Source organism: Erinaceus europaeus, chromosome 19, assembly GCF_950295315.1.
Source record: "Erinaceus europaeus chromosome 19, mEriEur2.1, whole genome shotgun sequence".
NCBI lineage: Eukaryota > Metazoa > Chordata > Mammalia > Eulipotyphla > Erinaceidae > Erinaceus > Erinaceus europaeus.
The window spans coordinates 22,894,741-22,914,922 of NC_080180.1; the positions used below are offsets into that span (position 1 = coordinate 22,894,741).

The 20,182-nt window shown below is 53.8% G+C and overlaps 1 protein-coding gene across 22 annotated transcripts in view; it reads right to left on the reverse strand.

Annotated features, from left to right (window-relative positions):
• Positions 1-4,386: 4,386 nt before the first annotated feature.
• Positions 4,387-20,182, reverse strand: part of PLEKHA6 (pleckstrin homology domain containing A6) — a 166,331-nt gene continuing 150,535 nt past the window's right edge. For 16 of the 22 annotated variants that reach the window (XM_060178639.1, XM_060178641.1, XM_060178640.1 and 13 more), the window contains 11 exons: positions 19,475-19,586; positions 18,747-18,886; positions 17,682-17,831; positions 16,364-16,475; positions 16,072-16,178; positions 14,990-15,166; positions 12,568-12,735; positions 12,358-12,491; positions 11,709-11,854; positions 6,398-6,521; positions 4,387-5,774 (listed from right to left, as the gene is read on the reverse strand). In XM_060178639.1, the coding sequence (XP_060034622.1) occupies positions 6,406-6,521; positions 11,709-11,854; positions 12,358-12,491; positions 12,568-12,735; positions 14,990-15,166; positions 16,072-16,178; positions 16,364-16,475; positions 17,682-17,831; positions 18,747-18,886; positions 19,475-19,586 (1,362 nt within the window). In that variant the 3' untranslated portion in view covers positions 4,387-5,774; positions 6,398-6,405. The remainder of the gene's footprint in view (positions 5,775-6,397; positions 6,522-11,708; positions 11,855-12,357; positions 12,492-12,567; positions 12,736-14,989; positions 15,167-16,071; positions 16,179-16,363; positions 16,476-17,681; positions 17,832-18,746; positions 18,887-19,474; positions 19,587-20,182) is intronic. The other 6 variants (XM_060178637.1, XM_060178658.1, XM_060178638.1 and 3 more) reach the window with 5 other exon arrangements.

Here is a 20,182-nt window from a genome sequence, read left to right on the forward strand (position 1 = left end):
CCCCCTGCAGGTGGGGGCTGGGGGCTTGAACCTGGGTCCTTGCACACTGCAATGTGTGCTCTCAACAAGGAATGGCACCCCCAGGCCCCCGTGGTGGTACCATTTTTACTATGACTGTTCCTAATGTCCTATTAGGTGGTGCTGTATGAAAGACTTCTGCTCTCGTTTTAAACTGTGCTTCTCGACAGCTCCCACAGGGGCGAACAAAGCAGCTAGGTGGACCCTACCACACACCCTGCTGACCCAGCCAGGAAGCCCTGTGATGAGGAACTGGCCTCTCCTGGTCTGAGACTCTGTAGGTGACTGGGAGGAACTTGTCCTGGAGCCCTACATGGGGGGTAGGAGGCAGCCCTCATCTATTCCCCGGAGGCAGCTGAGGGGGTTACTTTGCCTTTACCCTTTCACCTCCTCACTGCTGTGGTTGAGCTTAGTGTCCAGACAGCTTTTCATTCACTCTCATTTGCTTTCCAGAACACTCCATTCATAGATGGTTGTTCTGACTCCCACTTGACAGATGAGGAAAACACAGACTCCAGAGCTGGAATGACTGGTCCAGACCACCTTCTCTCCTGCAGCCCCAGCAATGCCGAGGGCCACTTCTGCATGGGGGTCTGGGACTGAGGGGTGCCTGGCATGGCCCTGACCCCTGGTCTGGGCAGGGTCTGAAGCCTGCCTGCCTTACTGAGCCTGCCATGCATGGACTCTTCAAAAGTGAATGCCTGACCACAAACTTAAGAGACTTCACCTCCGTTGCTGACTCCCCACCCCACCCCCCCCACCCCTTACACCCTGTACCTTTATACGCCATTGTCAGGCTTGGTTTCAGACTGATCTTTATCCTTGGGGGTGAATACCAGCTTTGATTGCTGGCACAGCTCACCTTTACATTTGCCCTGGAAATTGACAAGTTCCCCAAGGTTGCTTCCACTGTCATAAAGAAACCTGCATCTGACCCTAGCTCTCCCCAAGTTCACAGAGGACATCGGGGGTTTATATCTCTGCCAGGGTGTTATAACACCCCAAAGTATAGAACTCTTATCTGTTTGAAAAGTAGGAGCACACACTCTATCAGTCCTTGAGGAAGGAGGACTGATGTGTGAAGTAAAAACCAGTCACTCACACATGGAGAGAGGTAAAGTCAGGAGACAGTATTATGGTTCTGCAAAAATATTTCCATATTTGAGGCTCTGAGGTCCCAGGTTTAATCCCCAGAACCACCATAAGCCAGAGCCGAGCAGTGCTCTGGTCTCTCTCTCATTAAAATAAATGAAATAAAATATTTTTTAAAAGTCTGACAACCACTGTCTGCTGAAATAAAGCAAGGGAACTGGGGCAAGAGGTGAATAATAGGGCTGGGGAGATGGCATAATGATTCTGCAAAAAGACTTCCATGCCTGAGGTTCTGAAGTCCCAGGTTCGATCCTCTACACCACCATAAGCCAGAGTTGAGCAGTGCTCTGGTAATATATATATATAAAGGATATGGGTGACCTTTCGATATGCATCCCTCCCCCCTCCATATACACTCTAAAGCAGAAAGACAGAACATTGTATAACAATCAAGAAAGACTGGGACATAATTTTCTCTGTCTCTATCAGAGGAAAGAAAAAGAAAGGGAGAAAGGAAGGAAGGAAGGAAGGAAGGAAGGAAGGAAGGAAGGAAGAGAGAGAGAGAGAAAAAAAAGAGAATAGAATTCTGGTTCTGGGAGTCGAACCTGGGACCCTTGGTGCCACAGACACTTTTTGCGTAACCATTATGCTATCTTCCCCAGAACATAATTTTCTTTTACTCCAGTCCTAACAGAGGTCTCAGAGACAAACCAAGAGGAAGTTTCCAAGGCCGGAAGCATCTGATACACCGACCCCAGGGGACCTCAGAACAAGCCTAGGTCTGGGGCTGCTGGAGGGCATCGCTCTCTGGCAGGTGTGGAGGGAGATTGGATGGGGGGGGGGTGCAGCTTTACTCCCAGCCGAAAAAAGGCCGGACCCCAGGCCCTTGCCCGTTAAGCCCTCAAACAGCCACAGGCTGACTTGCACACAGAATGCGAGACAGACGCCACTTGTACAAATCGTTTATTTTTATTTCCTGCATCGGGTTTATACAAACTTCCAAGATACAAATGCAGAGCTCACTGGGGATCTTCAGTAACTACAGCTAAAAAGAACGCTGCCGAGAGAGCGGGAATCGAGCGCCGCCTATCGGTCAGGATGCTCCTCCTCGGGCGGGGCTCATTGGCTACAAAGGTGCTCAGGCTAGACCCGGCTAGGGCGGGAGACGGACACGGACGCCCTCTGCTGGTCATACTTTACCTCTTCTCCTAAGGTCACTTTATACTAAAGATGCTGAGATCATAGACTTGCTTGTAAGGTTTATTGTCTAATACTAAATCAACTTGGCCCCAGTATGTGCATAAATAGATATATATTTATATATTTAGTATTTTTTCTTAGTTTTAAGAGCTGCCAGGTTGGGGGAGGGAGGAGGCTAACTGGGAAAGGAACTGATTGCATCTTGCTGTGGTCAGCCCTGCCTCCTAAAATATGCCTTCACCCAGGCAGGTGTGCACGGCTGACAACCACAGGCAATCTTTAAAGTGACAGCAGCAGCGTTTTCCTTCAACCTGGTGGTTACTGATGGAGAAGTGATGTGCTATTGGGATAGTCTCCATTAGCAACTGAAGCCATCCCCCACAGGAGGGGGGAGGAGGGGGGAGGCTGGGGTTAGTCCACCCTGGGTCACCTCCACCCAGGCCCCATTCATTCACAGCAAGATGCACCAGTACAGGTGAAAGCCAGAGCTGGGAGGCCTGGCATCTAGTACTGGCCAGGATTGCTGCCCTGGACTCCCATGTCCTAGATTCCAGGTCTGGACAAAAGATTTCCATTCTACCCAAACCTGTGCCCACTCTGGGTGAAGAAGCTGTTGGGAGATGAGGCTGAGCTGGCTAGTTGGGGGGCGGGGTGGCAGCCTGCTGGATGGAGAGTCCTGGGAGCTCTTGGAGAAGGCTGGGGTGTCACACTGTCCCAGGGACCCTTCTCAGCCCAGAAGCTGACTTCTTAGTGTGGATGCCAGACTGTGGTGCCTTAGCAACAGCTTCCCCCACCCTGCCCCCCAGAAAGCTGTGGAGGAAGACAGGTGCCACTGAGGGGACCCAGAGCAGAGGGATCAAGAGTCAAGGAGTGGGAAGGCCAAGAACTCCACTGCGTCTGTGCTGAAGGGTGTGCGATCCCCCAAACTTCTTGTTTTGGCCTTTGCACCAAATCCAGGGGCCAGCAAGGAGCACACGGATAGTGGAGACTGTCTGCCCTGCCAGGCCAGTGGCGACCAGAAGTGGTCCGTCCCCAGGGGCACAGCTGGGTGGGGATGGGGTGCCTGCAGGGGTGTCCCTTGGGGCATACAACTGTAAGCATTTCCTGCAAGAGGATTCAGAGCCAGTGATCCTGGGGGGGGGGGTGGTCATCCCAGCTGACAGTGTAATTAAACCCCAGACCAAAACTTTCAAGAAAAAGGTGTGTGCAGGCAGGGTGCTCTCGGAGTGAGCTCTAGGCTGGGGTGTGGGAGGAAGGCAGGCAGCTTTGGGGTGGGGAGGATGCAGGGGGTAGGGCTGGGTTCTAGAGGCAGTCGCCCAGCCCACTCTCCTCCTATCACTTGCCAATTTCACTCAGACATTGCACTCTGCGAAAATAGATGCGCTTGTATAACAAAGACGTAAAATAGCTTTGTCTTAAAATAAGTCTTCCCTCACTCCTTCTTTGGATCAAAAGGCATCGGTGGGGGAGGTATGGCCACAGCATGCAAAGGTTAGCAGAAAAAGGAGGGGAGGAGAGGAAAGGGGCCTAAGCAGGAGTGCTAGGCAAGGATCAGACACCCAAAGAAATACATATATGATGCAGACATCTGCAATTTGCGTAATAACCATAAAATATATATTAAGGCATGTAATGCAACATAAAGAGCCAGCTTTATGAAACAGGTGGGGAAGCATGGGGCCAACAGCACTGCTTGGTGTCGGATGTGTGTTTCTATAAATGTTATCGACAAAAAGGAAAGGAAGGACGGGAAGGGAAGGCCCTGGAGAATCTGTTTCTGGGGAAAAGGTTGGGGAGACCAGGAGAGGGGGTCCCCAGGGAGTGAATCTCACTGCCAGTCCATGGGGGGAAAAAGGACAGATTGGGGGTGGGGGTTGAGCTGTGCTAAAGATGGGGAATGTAACCAAGGACCACATTTTAAAAAAAAAACCCGCTAGAAAAGAAATAATAATAAAAACCTGCTGGAAGTGAGGTGAGCACCCCTTCCCCCCAAGTCTGGGCCCCTTGGAAGCAAGAGAATATGCTAAGCACCTAGAACAGTGCTCGGCACATAAAAGGTGCTCAAGAAATACTCTGTAAAGGAATTGTCATCTTTACTCGCATATGAACCGGTCGCTTTCCCAGCCGGGAAGGAGTGGAGACTTGGTGGAAGGTAAAGTAGCTCTTCCTGGGGTCACAGCAAGCTGGGGCAGCAGCAGAGAAGGTGAGGGCCACGTGTTTGAGCCTTGGTCTCTCCTTCCTCCTCTCTGGCTACATTCATCTCAGGCTGGGTGGACGGGGGAAGAGTTGGCTTGGCTTCTGTCTCCCTCCCACTGACCCCCACTGGCAGGGTGGCTCAGCTGCTTCCCATCTGGGGTGCCCAGGATGCAGGGTGGGGCTCTTGACTCTGGACCCCAGACCAAGGCCACACGCGCTCTTTCCCAGCTGGCCCACAGCACATTCAGGGGGACAGGTACTTGTTGTGTAGGCAATCTGAGAGGCCTGAGGGCCGACCATATCCTACATAAGTTGGTCCTTCTCTGCCCCTGAGCCCCTGAGGCAGCCCTTAAGGAGTCCTCTCTCAGACAGTCCCATCAGCCCCTCTCCCCACTCCTCCATGCCCTTCCCGGCATGCTCTCCTGCAGGGCGGAGGTGTGGGGGTACAGAGCTGATGGTCTGTCCTGGAGTTCCACTGACTAGATGCTCCTCCTGGAAACCAGCCCTTTCCACTGTTCCCATCTCCTCCTCCTCCTCCATCCCCTCCCCCTCCTCCTCCTCCTCTTCCTCCTCCTCCTCTCACTTGCTGACCTGCCCTCCTACCTCCTGCCCCTTCCATTCTCTCCCCTCCTTTCCACTGCCCTCCTCGACCTGCCTCAGACACCACACGAACCTGCTGCCCCCCATCACAGCCAGGGCTGCTCTCTGTCCTCCTCCCTACCCCACCCCCCACCCCCACCCCCGCAATCGTCTTGTCTTTGGCTCAAGCAGGGTGGCCAGTCTGCCCTGGGCCTCACAGGCGGAGATGTGCCCAGGCCCTGCACAGCTGGGGCAGCAGTGGGGGTGCAGGGGCCAGGATGGTGGCAGGCTCTGTCTTCCATGTCAAAAGGGGCCCCAAAAGGTGCCTCTGGTCCTAGCCCCAGAGGGCCCAGGTGAGCTCCCCATCAGTGCAGCTTCTCCATCTGGGGATATTCTGGTCCCAGACCTCACCCTCATGGTGTGGGTGTTAACGCAGGATGGCACTCCCATCTGCCACCCCAGGGGCTGGGACAGCCGTCTGTGCAGTGAGGGCCTCCGAGTCCTGGATGTGGTCACTGAGGCGCCTGCATTCCTCCTGCCCCCAGCCTGGCTCCCTGTGGCCTTCCTGTAGAGGTGCCGGGTGGGCAGAGGGGGCCAGGGTGGGGTGCCGAGGCCTCAGGTGGGCAGAGCAGGGCTTCAGAACGTGGCTCTCTGGAGATTCCCAGCTTTGGCCTCAGCCAGTGCTTGCACTGCAGAAAAGAGACACAAGTGAGAGATGGGCTGCCCAGAGCCAAGACTCCCACCAAGCAACCTGGGGTGGAAAAACCTTGTGGAAACCCACCCAGCCCTCAGCCCTGAGAAATGGGGGCCTGCAGCAGAAGTGCCCTGACAGTGGGGGGCATGTACTGGGCAGGCAGGAAGAATGTGGCCTTGGCTTTGGTTGCCCAAGGTCATTATTACACTTGACAGTTGGATCTGAGGGTGTGTGTGGGAGAGAAATGGCTTCTGGGGCTTCCCGTCATGGAACTCAACAGAGGGAGGCTTGTGGGTGGGCAGGAGGTACAGGCTGGGGAGTCAGGCCGTTCCTCCCTGCCAGAAACAGGGGAGGTCGCAGCTCTGTTCCTGCATTGCTTCTGGGACAGCAAAGCCATTGGCACTGAGGCCCAAGAAGCAGCCTGCCAGGTGACACAGCCCCACCATGTGGGGGACACAGGAAGGCTGGTCACTCAAGCGATGGATGGGGGAGGGGGCACAAGCTTGGACTGAGGAGAAGCGATGCTGGATGGGAGGGGGCACCAGTGGCTCAACAGACAGGGGAAGGCAGGGGGTCTCTGCTTCCTGGGTAGATGAAATACCATAGAAAGATGCTTACGTCAGTGCTCAGACCCCCACGGCATGGCTGCTGTCGGTGCCCCGCGGGGGCTCAGACGAGAGGGGGTTGGCTGGTGGAGTCGGGGAAGCAGGGGAGGTGGGAGGGCTTGGGGTGGCACATTGCACTGGAAACAGAAATGAACAGGGGAGTGAATGGGGGGCGAGGAGGTCAGGCACCCAGAGCGGGGCAGGGAGGCAAGCAGAGGAGAGCTTGGCACCACGCTCAAGCTGAGGTAAAGCTGGCCTGGTTCCCAGGGTGCCAAGGCAGAGAGCAAAGGATGCCCAGAAGCGACCGGGTTGAGCCAGGCCCTGCTGAGGGGCAGGGTGACTGGGTGAAGGCCAGTTCTCAGGGGCCACAGGCCGCCTTCCCTACAGCAGGCTGCGGAGACCCACTCCCCTCCATACTGCTGTGGAGAGACCTTCTCTCCAGCAACATGGCTAGTGACAATGACTCATCCGCAATAAAATCACACTAATCCGAACCATCAGTCCCCAATTCATGACCCATCAAAGTGATGAGATCACCGCCGCTGTGTTCATTCTGTGAATAGGAGGCTTCTGGCAGCCTCGGAGTGAGCTCTGCTGACTCACACACATTTGAGGGCTTCATAAACACACAAGATACCCCAGTATCAGTTGGGGCCCCCTTTCCATCAAAGCCAGTAGACATAAATTTCAATCCAGCCCAAACAAATCATTCCAAGGAGTAGAGCGGTGGCATCCGGATTGATGAGATTTTACTCTATTATCATTATGCATGTCGGGAACAGCACAGAAGGCCAAGGAGAATGGGGAGTCGTATGATCAGAAATGAGTCTGCCTGGTCAACAGTTTGTTTGGCTTTGTATGTTAACTCTCTTTTCAACTACCAGGTTCCAGATGCCAGCATGACACCAACCAGACTTCCCTGGACAGACAACCCCACCAATCCTGGAGCTCTGCTTCCCCAGAGCCCTTCCTCACTAAGGAAAGAGAGAGGCAGGCTGGAAGTATGGATCGACCTGTCAACGCCCATGTTCAGCGGGGAAGCAATTACAGAAGTCAGACCTTCCACCTTCTGTACCCCACAATGACCTTGGGTCCATACTCCCAGAGGGATAAAGAATAGGAAAGCTATCAGGGGAGGGGATGGGATACAGAGTTCTGGTGGTGGGAATTGTGCGAAGTTGTACCCCTCTTATCCTATGGTTTAGTCAATGCTTCCTTTTTATAAACAAAAAATTGAAAGAAAAAAAAAAGAAAGAAAGAAAGAAAGAAAGAAAGAAAGAAAGAAAGAAAGAAAGAAAGAAAGAAATGAGTCTGCCATCCCCAGACCTTTGGGAACCCTGGAGGGTGCAGAGAAGCAGACCTCAGTCAAGGTCGTCCTGGGTTTCTACCAAGAGAGGGGTCCTGGCATTGAACCTCCAGCCTCTCACTCCCTACCCTAGCCCTGGACCTCATCACCTTCCTGTGCTCTGTACAAAATACAGACACCCACATATGCACCTAGGCCCAACTCTCTCCATAAACAGGAAGGGTTGTCTGCCCACGCACAGCGTAGAGCTCTCTCTCCCGGGCAGCTGGCGCTCAGCGCACACCACTCAGATCCGTGCCCTTCTGCCTGAGCCAACACACTGAGGCCTCACACGCAGTGCATTCTCTCAAGTGCTCACGAAACACACGTTTCTGGATCACAGACCAATGGGAGTTAGTTATCTGGAAAAGTTCATCCTCTAAAACAGTCAGGAAACCAAGACAAACAAACAAACAACCAAACAAAACTCCAAACAAGAAAATATCCTAAGAGAGCCAAATGGATGTTACCATGCACAGGTACATGCTTTATCCTTGGAGTCTAACAGATGTGGCTTGCTGGGGAATTAGAAGCAGGAAAATCAGAGGAGGGAGAGATAGGCTGACACCACACACAACTGGAGACAGAAACCTCTTTTGTAAAAAGCAGACACACAGCTCCACAGTGTAACAGGATGGGAGAATTTCCAGGTGGGTCTTATACCTAAGAAGGCAGTGAGCAAGGAATGTGGAGAGTGATGCTAAGTGAACAAGGGCAAGAAATATAAGCTCTTCAAGAAAGGAGAGGCATCCTTAAGGCGTATCAGGAATAGCTCCATCGAAACATTTACAATTTACATGTGCAGCAGCTTTTTGGTATCAGACAGACAGGACCTCACTGTTGTGTGTTCACAGCACTACCACGTCTGCATGTGGAAGTGATCAGTCACGCAGACTCACAGTCATGAGGCCGTGCTCTGCCTGTGCCGCACGCGAACAATGTTCACAGAGACTGCAGTGCACCACGCCCCACACACTATGCCACACACAGCAGAGCCGACCACATGGAAATGTTGTTTACTGTAACTGCCGCCTCCGCCCACATGCTGCACCCCTGCACCCACATGCTTCTCCACTCCGGCAGCTTAACCGCCCACCGCCACCCAAGGGCACATCAACAGAGGGTCTCCACACATCACTGCAGGTTCGCTGCACACACACCTGCATATACACACCGACTCCAGTAGTGTCTCCCTCTTGTCACATACTGGAGACTCACACACAACCTGTGAGCTCACAAACATCACTCCATGCAGGCCCTGCGCTGACAGCACACATCTGTCCATAGCTGTGAGTCTGCACACACCAGGGCACTGACATACACCACAGACCCACCACCAGCCAAACCAGCCACGCCATGTAACCATACTCAGGCACTAACTCTGCCTCCTGTGCCTGCGGCCCTGTCCTCTTGACCTGTGCCCAGCACAGTCTCAGGACAGTTAGTCCTGCTGTGCCCACAGAGCCTCATACAGGGGCTAAGTCTGAGGTCTGGCTTTTCCACAGTCATTTTTTAAACAGTTAGGGGTTTGGCAAAAGCAAGGTGACCATTAGCTTTGGACAACCAGGCCTTGCTTGAAACATTAGCTATGTAGATCAAGGGGGAGAGAAAGCTGAGAGGCTGGAGTGGACTGTTTCCATGGAGAACTGAGTGGAGACAGCCAGGAGCTGGGGCAAGGACAGAGGGAAGTTTTTAGAGCAGTGCCGTATGCTCTTGCCCTCAGCTAGGAAGCTGGGCTAGGAGACAGCATAATGGTGGCCAAAAAGTCTTTCATGGCAGAAGCACCAAAGGTCCGGGTTCAATTTCCAGTACCTTCATAAACCAGAGCTTAGCACTGCTCTGGTGAAAATACTAACAATAGTGATAGTAATGATAATATGAGATGAAATAAAGAGTCTGTTAAAAATAAAAAGGCAGGGGAGTCGGGCGGTAGCATAGTGGGTTAAGCGCACATAGTGCAAAGTGCAAGGACTAGTATAAGGATCCCAGTTTGAACCACTGGCTCCCCACCTGCAGGGGAGTCGCTTCACAGGCAGTGAAGCAGGTCTGCAGGTGTCTATCTTTCTCTCCTTCTCTCTGTCTTCCATTCCTCTCTCCATTTCTTCCTGTCCTATCCAACAACGACATCAACAACAACAACAACAAAAACAAGGGCAACAAAAGCAAATAAATAAATATCAAAAAAAAATTTTTTTTTAAAGACAGAAAGTTGCCTTTTGCCCAGATCATGTGGAATCTGAGCTCAGAAAGGTTCAAGTTCATGCTGCAGAACAAAGAGAAAGGAGATAGGGGAAAAAGACACCTACAGACTTGCTTCACCTCTCCTTAAGAGTCCCCCCTGCAGGTGGGGAGCAAGAGACACTGTGGGGACAGGACACTTGACAGAAGCTTCCTTATGGTCAAGCTGGTTCTGCCACTGCTAGGCTGCAGGATAGGACCCTCTGAAGACCCTCCCTTCTCTCACCCTCATCAGTGACTCAACTGACAACACACACTCTCTCTCTCTCTCTCTCTCTCTCTCTCTCTCTCTGAAATACCTCCCTGGGCGCCCATCCCAATGTCTGCCTCACCCTCCCTGCCTGCAGAACACCCCTCCCCACCTGCCATCTCTGAAAACTCTCCGGTTTCTAAAATGTCTGCTGGGCTGTCAGAAAAAGTCACGATGTGCTTTCCTATGCAAAAATGCATCATGACTTTTCTAACAACCCAGTATATCTAAAGGAGAAAAGCCACAGAGGCTTCTATTTCCTAGCTAGTGCTATTACTGTCATGCCTGGCACTGCCACAGGAATACAGTGCCTCATCACTGAGCACTCTGAGTGCTCGGTGCTGTGCTGGGTACAGTGCTGCCCACAGTCCCATCCCTGCAGTGTTGCCAGGACTGTCCCATCTCATTGGAGTTCCTCGGAGCCTCAGCAAGGAGCATCCTGAATCCCTGACATAAGCCACAGTCCCTCCCTGAGCTCCTTTCCGTCACTTGACTTCCCAGACTTCAAAAAAATGCCCCTCTCCCGAAGCTGTCACCAGTCCGCCACTTGCTGAGGCAATCCCTGCTGACTGGCCTTGAAGACTGTCCTCTCACATCCCCTCCCCACCCTGACCCCCTCAGTCTTGAGGAAGAGAGAACATCCCATTTCCCGGGACTCGTGTTCTCCCACCCCCCCCCTTTGCCCTTTCACTCATACAAAAATCCCTTCTACCCTTCCTTTCCCATTCATCTCATCCCTCCCATCACATCCCTCTCTACTCCAGGGTGATAGGTCAGGTGGAGGAGAGGTTCACTCTGCTGACCTCAGCCTCCTTGTGTATTTGGGACCCCGCTAGCCTCAGTGGGTGGGGCACCTGCTTCTTGTACCCTTCTTATTGGAAGAATGGGTTTGGGTCAGTGGCAAAGGGAGGTGATTCTTGCTCTTTGATTCTTCCAACTTGCCCGCAGCAAGTGTGGAGTGGTGGTGGTGGGGGGGGTATGTGTGAAAGGCTCCCCTGGAAGGCCTGGTCCTGTATACAACCAGAGAAGGACTTACTTACGTATTTATTTTGTTATTGTTTGACCTTCACTGCTCTGAGCTGACTTTTCAGGTATAAAGAGAGTGACGGAGACAGAGGGAGAGAAGGAAAGACACCACAGCACTGTAGCTTCCTCCAGTGCGGTGGGGCTGGGCTTGAACTTGACTGCCAAGCATGGCAAAGCAGCACACTGTTCAGGTGAGCTATCTTTCAGACCTTCCCCAATCAAGTTATCACCTTTCTTCTCAGCTTCCCCCTGGCCTGGCTCCTTGTCAAGACGTGAAGACTCAAGGTTCCTGGGTGTCAGCACCTCTAACCCCCTGTTCCCTGTGTGACACACTGTCCCTGGTCCTCGGTACTCATCCTGACCTCCGGGCCTGACCCCTGAGCTCTGTCCCTGGTACCCTGGCAGCCTCCTCCCCTGCACTAGCCAGCCGGCCTCCCTGGCAGAGCGAGGCCCAGCCCCTCTCACCGGACAGCATGCGGCCCCGGCGGGAGGCCTCGGTCGCCAGGGCACAGGAGATTTCAATCCGCTTCTCCTGCTCCTGCAGCTGGCTCTCTGAGTCCTGGGGCACGTCCACAAGGTCCCCCTCGCCGATGGGCACCACGTTCTGCATGCTGAAGAGGCACAGACACACAGACATGGGGTGGGGGTACAGGACGGTCTGATTGGCTTATGGGGGCCTGTGAATGGAGGCTGGCAGGGAGGCCAGGGACCTGTGACTGTGCGGGCTCTGGTTCCTGGCAAGGCTGGCCCCTGGGGTGAGCAAGACCCTGGCAAAAGACACCTTGGGACCCTGACCCACGATGTCTCTGAATAAGAAGTTCCAAGTGAATGCCTTGGGAAACCTTGAAGGGAAAAAGAAGTCACCAGAGGGATGCCCGGTAGTCCTGTCTTCAGGCTGGCACGTGTGTGAACGAGGGGTCTTTTGGGACCCACTGGCAGCATCTCTGTCCCTGTCACATGCCTGGGCCAGCTCCGTGGCCTCAAGCCACTGCCTCCACTTGTGTTTGCTGGGGAGGCTCAGGGCCCCCAGTGACACAGGGTCCCAGGTGTCCCAGGTGTCCCAGGTGTCCCAGGTGCCAGGTGGACAGAGGCCCCGGAAGGTCCCCCTGGTTACCTGGACTTGGCAATGAGTGTCTTGATGCGTTCCACCTTCTTCTGCTTCTCCTTCAACTCCTCTGGGCTCAGGGGTGTGTCCGGCTCCAAGTCGATGTACCGCTCAGGGATGAGGACTTTGTCTGGTGTGGAGAGCTGTCGGGGGAGACCAGGTCACTCCTCTGCTGCCCTCTTGGGCTCCCCCGAACCCCTCCCCCAGCCCTCTGCTCACCTCCCTGTGGATGTCCACATCGTAGTGCTGCGGCTCCAGCTCCATCTTGCGTAGTCGTGCGATCTCCTCCCGTGGCGTCTCATAAGTCTGCCCGCCAGGATCCTCTGCCCGCAGCGCTGCCTCCAGGTTGCAGATGTCCACCTCATGGATGCTGCGGTGGCGGCGCACCTGGGGGGATGGCACCATGGTGATATTGGGGGGGGCTCTGCCCTGCTGCCAGCAGCATCTCCAGGCTGTCCCTGCGGACACCCCACTGCCCAGAAACCCTCCCCCCATACACACACTTTGCACAGCAGATCCTCCTGCCCTGCTTCTCACTGCTCCTGTCTACCTGCAAAGCTGGGGGGCCCAGAGGCCAAAAAAATCACATCACTGTCTGCCACCCCCCACTTCCTGTTGTGCCCCAATCTCCAATTCTATGCCCTGCACCAGGGGCAGTTAAATTAATCTCACTACCTCCCCCTTTTTTTTTTGCCTCCAATGCTATTGCTGGGGCTTAGTGCCTCCTGCACTATGATTCCACTGCTCCTGGTGGCCTTTTTCTTCTTCTCCTTCTCCTTCTCCTTCTCCTTCTCCTTCTCCTTCCCCTTGCCCTTCCCCTTCCTCCTCTTCCTCCTCCTCTTCCTCCTCCTCCTCGCCCTCCTCCTCCTCCTCCTCCTCCTCCTCCTCCTCTTCTTCTTCTTCTTCTTCTTCTTCTTCTTCTTCTCACTTTATCGGATAGGACAGAGAGAAATTGAGAGAGGAGGGGAAGATAGAGAGGGGAAAAGACAGACATCTGCAGACCTGCTTCATCAATTATGAAGCCACCGCTCTACAGGTGGGAAGCCGGGGGCTCGAACTGGGATCTTTGAGTGGGTCCTTGAGCTTCGCACTATGTGCGCTTAACTCAGTGCACCACTGCCAGAGCCCCTTAAATCAACCTCTTATTGTTCCACATTGTAAGTATTCAGCCCACCAACTGGGATAGCAACTGCTGGATGGACAGGATGCACGAGTCTGAATTATTCTTTTTTTTTTCTGGTGTCTTTCAAAATTATTTTTCAATTTTATTTATTTATTTTTTTGATAGAGAGAAACTGAGAGGAAAGCAGGAGATAGAGAAGGAGAGAGGAAGAGAGGCACCAGCAGTCCTGCTTCACCAGTGGCTTGTGAAGCTCCCCTACCCCTGCAGGTGGTGACCTGGGGCTTGAACCTGGGTCCTGGTTCATGATAATGGGTGTGCCTTACCAAGTAGGCTACCATCTGACCCCATTTTCCTCTATTTTTTAAACACAGTAGGAAGAGAAATTGTGCAGATGTCTCAAAATCCAGCTCTGCATGGAACAGATGTGCAGCCCAAGAAATCCTTAGTTTCTTGTGACTTTACTTCCCTATCCCTAAGAACTTCTACTTTGGGACTCACCAGGAGGAGCTTGCTTTGCCATGTGCACGTCCCAGGTTCTAGCCCCCCAGCACAGCACATGGAAGTAGCATGGCCCTGGGAGAAGTTTTGGTGCTGTAGACTGACTCTCTCTCTCTCTCTCTCTTTTTCTCTCTCCCTCCATGGCTCTCTGTTTCTAAGTTGGTTTTGGGCAGTGATGCCCCAGCAGCAACAACAACAAAAAAACTAACACCTCTTAACCCTACATTGTTGAAAGAGTTAAATAGGGCAGTGGAAGCAGCATAATGGTGATGCAAAGGACTTTCATGCCTGAGGCTCTGAAGTCCCAAGTTCAATCCCAGCACCGCCAAAGCCGGAGCTGAGCAGTGCTCTGGTCTCTTTCTCTCTCCCTCCTCTCCCTTCTGTATCTCTTTCTCTCTCATTAAAATAAATATTAAAAATGAAAAGAGTTCATTGAGATAGTGTACATGGAACTTGTGAGGTGTACTCTTTTCATGCAATAATGAGCTGGTACAGTGAGCTCCACTTTCGACCTCAGAGCAAATACACAGAAAACGCTCTGGGGTGGTCCAGGAGGTGGAGCAGCGGATAAGGCATTGGACTCTCAAGTATGAGGTCACGAGTTCAATCCCCAGCAGCACAGGTACCAGACGGCTATCTGGTTCTTTCTACCTTCTATCCCACTCATTAATACTTAAATTTTGAAAAAAAAAAAAAAAGAGAGAGAGAGAGAGAGAAAGCACTCTAGGAACAGGTATGCACAGCAATGACTACTTCTGGACAGTGAGCTTCCTGCTATCCTCGATTAACTGGATCTTGTAGGATTTCTTTCAACAGAAAGAACCAAGCATTCCTTTCCACCAACAGTTTTCCTTTGAGCACACTTGTTGCAGTCTCTCTTCTGACCAGTGGGAGGTACCCCCTCCCAGGTGCTCAGTCTGGGTCCTTCCCAGTCTCTCCCTCTTAAATACCTCCCCCCTCTGGAGAAGGCATTGTTGGCAGATGCCAGGCCATGTCCCTGGGTGTCTGGGAGGACTGTACCACTTTGTAGGTGGGCCGGGGGCTGGGTTCCGGGGCCGGGCTGGCCGGGAGCTGCAGGCTCCTCCGCTTCTCCTTCATGGAGCCGCTCTGGTGCCGCCGCATGCGGTCAATCTGCTCCTCCACACTCATCTTGACCTTGCCCTCACCAGGGAACACAGCGCTCTTGGGGCGCTCCTGCTGCAGAGGGAGAAGGGAGCTGGACCGGTGCCTTACACCCCACCTGACTACCTGTCCCTAACCCCTTCCCTGGGAAGCCTGCCTCCAGTGGGTTGAATAGAGGGGTCCCCCAAAGAAATGGCCAAGTCCTACTAACCCTCACTGCTCATGAACAAAGCCTTACTGAAACACATAGTCTCTGCAGGTGTAACAAATTTAATGATCTCCAGGCAGTGTCCCTTGTGGGCACCTCTCTCCTAGAATCTCCCGACCCAGAACCAGATGCATTGTCCACTGTGCCAGTGGTCCAGCACATGGGCACCTAATCCTACAGAACTGGGGTGTCATTAGTAAGAGACCAGTAATGGGCATCCCTAGAAGTGACAGAAAAGAAGAGGCATAAGAGAGGCTAATGTGAAGGTGGGGGCTGAGGTTGGAGTGGTGTCTACAAGCCAGAAAATAATGGAGACAACCAGCGTGACCCGGGAGAGGGGCATGGAGTGAACCCTCGGCCATGCCTGCAGACACCTTGATTCCCAAGTCCTGGCCTCTACAATTCCTAGGGTAAGCCACGCCCAGCTTCAAGTCAGCCGGTCTGTGATGTGTTGCCTTTCTGGCAGCCCTGGGAGCAGCCCATTTGAAGACTGATGCACTTGACTTTCACCTTTGGTGCATGACGATGGCTGCATTAAAGCATCTTGTGTCTTAATTGTGCATTTCTCCTTGGCCCCTGGTCCATCTCCCTGAGGGAGAACTGTTATTCCAGGGGCTGTTGCCCTCTGTCTGTCTTACTGTCCCACCTTCCTCCTCCAGCCCCTGGTATCCTGGCTGCTGTGATAGACCACTGTGACAGACAGACAGAGACCTATAGGTCCAGGCACCCCATCTCGCCCAAGCAGCAACCCACAGTCTGCAGGAGCACTCACCTGGGATGAAAGGCCATTGGTGAGGCCACTGGTGGTCCTCCTCACCACCCTGGATGGGGTCCCTTCTTCATCTGTGGGCGACTTTGTGCGAGGGGGCACAATGCCAACTGCAGGGAGACAGAGTAGCCAGTGGGCTCCCTGAGGGAGCAGGAAGGAGGGGGAAGGGACCTGCTTCTCAGAAGTCCCCTGCTGATGAGATGAAAGCCTGCGGTGGGGGCACACTCTTTCTGGGGATGCATGAGTGCCTCTCTGGGCCCAAATCCTACTTTACAGAAGGCGGGGCAGGAAGTACCTTTGTTGAGAGCTGTCTGCTTCTCAGCCTCCATCTCCTGCCGGGTGGACACAAGGTTGATGTCTCTGGAAGTGTCTAGGGGTGAGCTCTGGTGAGGGTCTTTCTTGCTCTGCTGGGGAGATGAGGAGAAGCTGGCTCTGATAGCTGCATAGTTATTGGGAATTTAGCCCCTATTGATGTCTCTTTATTTTGCACTAGTTGAAAAAAAAAAAAAAAAACCTAGCAAGAGAGACTGTGCTATCTGGGAAGAGGTCAGGGCAGGACAGCACTGGAGGCCCCAGCATGCTACCTTCAGGCAGGTCAAAGGGGGGTTCATCATGGGAAATGAGGACCCAAGGCCTCCCCTCAACACAGCCCACCCTCTCAGCCAGCGCCAAGGAACACAGTCCTGCTGTGAGTCAGATGGAGGAGGGGCCAGAGGCTACATGGCTGGGTCTTCTGAGGATCCCACATAGGACCTCAGCCAAAGAGCCATGTGAACCCTGGGCCTGGAGCCCAGAGGCAGTAGGCACCAGGCCTCAGCTCCTGGGGTGGCAGGATCATGAGACCAGAAGTGAGCTCAGGCCTCAGCTGACCATTCCTCCCTCTGCGCAGCTCAACAATTTCCAGCTCAGTGAAGGCAGCGCAAAAAGAAGACTAGACTTGGGCCAGAGCTTGGGGTCCAGACCAGCCAGAAAGCGTGGCAAAGTTCCACCATAGCTAAGTGAGCCAGAGGTGCTGTGACCACCCTGCCCACCTCTCTGAGCAAGATGGAGGGACACACAGACCTTTGTGGCTGCGGGACTGTGTCTTTCACTTGTTCACACCTCTCACGCCTACTCACCATGTAACCTCTTCAGACCTAAGTGCACATTTCTCCTGGATTGTGGCTAAGAGGCCAGAGGAGGGAAGAAAAAGGCCCAAAGCAACACCCCAGAGAAGACACAGGCTAGGGAGACAGGCAGCAGGGAGAGCTGGGTGTGAGTTGGACCAGGGCACCGAGGGCCTGGGATGGCACTGTTGTTGGTGCGGAACGGGTATCACTCATCTCTGTTGTCTGGGCAGACTGCTAGGTGGTGGGACATCACCAGCCAGGAGCCAGGGCCTCAGGGCTGGCAGGCACTCAGTTTCTCATCATCCGGAGAGAACAGAAGGGGGAAAAAGCCTTCGGTTCTCAATGTCTCAACCATGCCTGTCCTTATTCTAGAGTCTGCCTGGGCAGAGGGCTCAGGAGAAACAGAACTGTGGGGACATTGATAAGGGGACAGGAAATAGCTCTCCTAGCTCTGGGTTCCAGCCCCTCCACCCCTGCCCTCCAGGACCCCAGGGTGCTGGGTACCTGACCCCTCGCTGTCTCGCCACTGCGGTGCCAGGAAGGGGAGTTGGGGTAGGGCCAGAAGCGGCTCTCGCTAGGGAGTGGAGGCACAGTAGGAGGAGACTCCAGGGGGACGTAGGCTTTGGGGAGGGGAGGCCTTGGTGGGCCGGGCTCCTGAGGTAAAGAGAGAAGCCAGAGCATTAGGAGGAGTGAGAGCAGCTGCTGTGAGAGCAGGAGAGAATAGTGTTAGAGGGAGGGAGATGACAACATGGCGGGGGGCGGGGGGTGGGGGGTGGGGGGGTGGGAGGTGCACCCAAACTCCCCCCTTGCTCTGGGTGGCGCTCCAACCCAGAGCTAGCTCTCTGCTCCACCTCCCAGGCCTGCCTCTGCTGTCCCCCAACTATGCACCACTCCCCATGCAACCTGATTCTTGCCCCAGCTCTGCCCTCACAGCACACACCCACCCCTTACTTTTGTTTTACCATTTCTCCCACCCTGACTCCAGTGCCCATTCCTCCACCCCTCCCAGTGCTTGGGGGCCCAGTTTAAGTTCCAGCCTCTCTCTGAAAACCTCAAAGCAGTAAAGCCTGAACCCAGGGGCTGCATGCTAAGACCCCATTGCATTCCCAAAGCCTGTTATTTCCTAGGACCCTGCCTTGATTTCCACTGGATGCTGGGCTGAGGGAAGGATCTTGTGCCCAGGTGTCCTTCTAGAAGCTTCTTATCATTCCTTGTCCACATAGCGACACATGCGGACTGACTGGATGACTGACTTGAGAATCTGTTTCCCATGCCCATCATCAACATCATGCCTGGAATCTAAATTCCCAATGTATGTTTCTGTCTTTGCAAACCATCCTGGTGTTCAGAAAGAGACTTCCCTGAGAGGGGGTCAGCAGTGACAAATAGAGATAAGAAGAGACCAAGGAGAAATCTGGAGGGAAGGCCACCACTCCCTCCCCTGCATGTGACAGGAACACCTCAGGCAGCCCCTGCTCTAGGCCTGGAGGCCTCTGGGGAGAGTTGGGCCCCGGTGGTGATTGAGCCCTCCCTCCCACAGCCCCCTTCCACAGTGCACTCTCAGCTTACCTCACTGGACCCAGGCTTCGTGGGGGACCCCTGAGAGCCTGACACCAGTGAAAAGGGGCTCAGGGGGCTGGTGAGGCTGGCGGAGCTGAGCGGGCTAGCTGGGCTGTTAGAGCTGTAGCTGGCTGAGGGGCCAAGTCCTCCTTGGGGGAAGCAGAAGGGGCAAGAGATGAGGGTGGGGTAGGGGAGTGGCTGGGTATATGGATGGGCTCCCCAGTGACAGAGATTGGGGAGGACATAGGGACATGGCAGGATTGAGTGTTTTGAGGCCACCTGGGTCTTCTCAGGGGACTTGTCCCAAGCTGGCTGTCAAAAGGCATGATGGGAGTGACAAGATGATGGATGAAGTGGCACTGTTGCCTCTGAGGCTTCAAAGGGAGCCAGCGTGAGGCCCCAGGGGTGAGGAGGACACCCCTGTGGTCTGTGGTTACGTGGGAGCATGAGGGCTAGAGAGGGCCAGGTGTCTTTTCATCTTTCTGGGGAGTATCAGCATCTTTGAGCCGTGTGTCTGGACTATTAGGGGAAGTGTGTGTGTGTGTGTGTGTGTGTGTGTGTGTGTGTGTGTGTATGTGTGTGTGTGGTGGGGGAGAGTCCCGTCTCCCTTTAAGAGGAGAAGATTCTGGAGCTCTGAAAAGCCCTGGCTGACTCTGAGCACAGCATAGGGTTCCAGAGAGGTGTAAGCTGGTAGAGACACCAGCAGCCAGGGGCCTGGGATGGGGGGGGAGACCAACCCCTGTGCTTGGCTGTGTCTGTGCCTCGGGATGGGTTATTCTTCCTTAGCCCCTCCATCACGTCCTGGATTCTCCAGATCTCCTTCTGGATTTGCCGGCTGAGGGCCTCATTCTGGAAAGATCAAGAGCAGGTCAGAGGAAGAGGCAGACAAGAAGCACCCCAGCCAGCCTTCTCCCCAAATCTCTTCGGATCAGCAGTTGGCAGGAAGCGTATGTATTCAAGTACACACACACACACACATACACACACACACACACACCCTCCAGCCCTCCATTGCAGCCATCTTTCTCTTGAGCAGCTTCTGTTTCTCTGGAGCCAATAAAACAGAGAAGGGACCTGTTGTTACAGTTGAGGTTTGCAGGTAAACAAGAAACCCCAGGACCCGGAGAGCATGGAGCTGCCCCTCTGAACCTCTCCAGGAGATCAGAGTGAACTTGCTATAAATACCCATCAGATTTTCTTACCTTCATCTACATCCATACCACCCTGAACACGCCCGATCTCGTCTGATCTCGGAAGCTAAGCAGGGTCGGGCCTGGTTAGTACTTGGATGGGAGATTTTCTTACCATCCCGATGGCCTTTTTAGAAAACCCACACCTGACACAAGCCCAGACACTCATGCGGATGTTCAGAAAGTGTCCATTCTCTGAAAGTCATGGTGACTGTGCACACGTGCTCCCAGGGGCCAGTGCTACACCGGATGCTT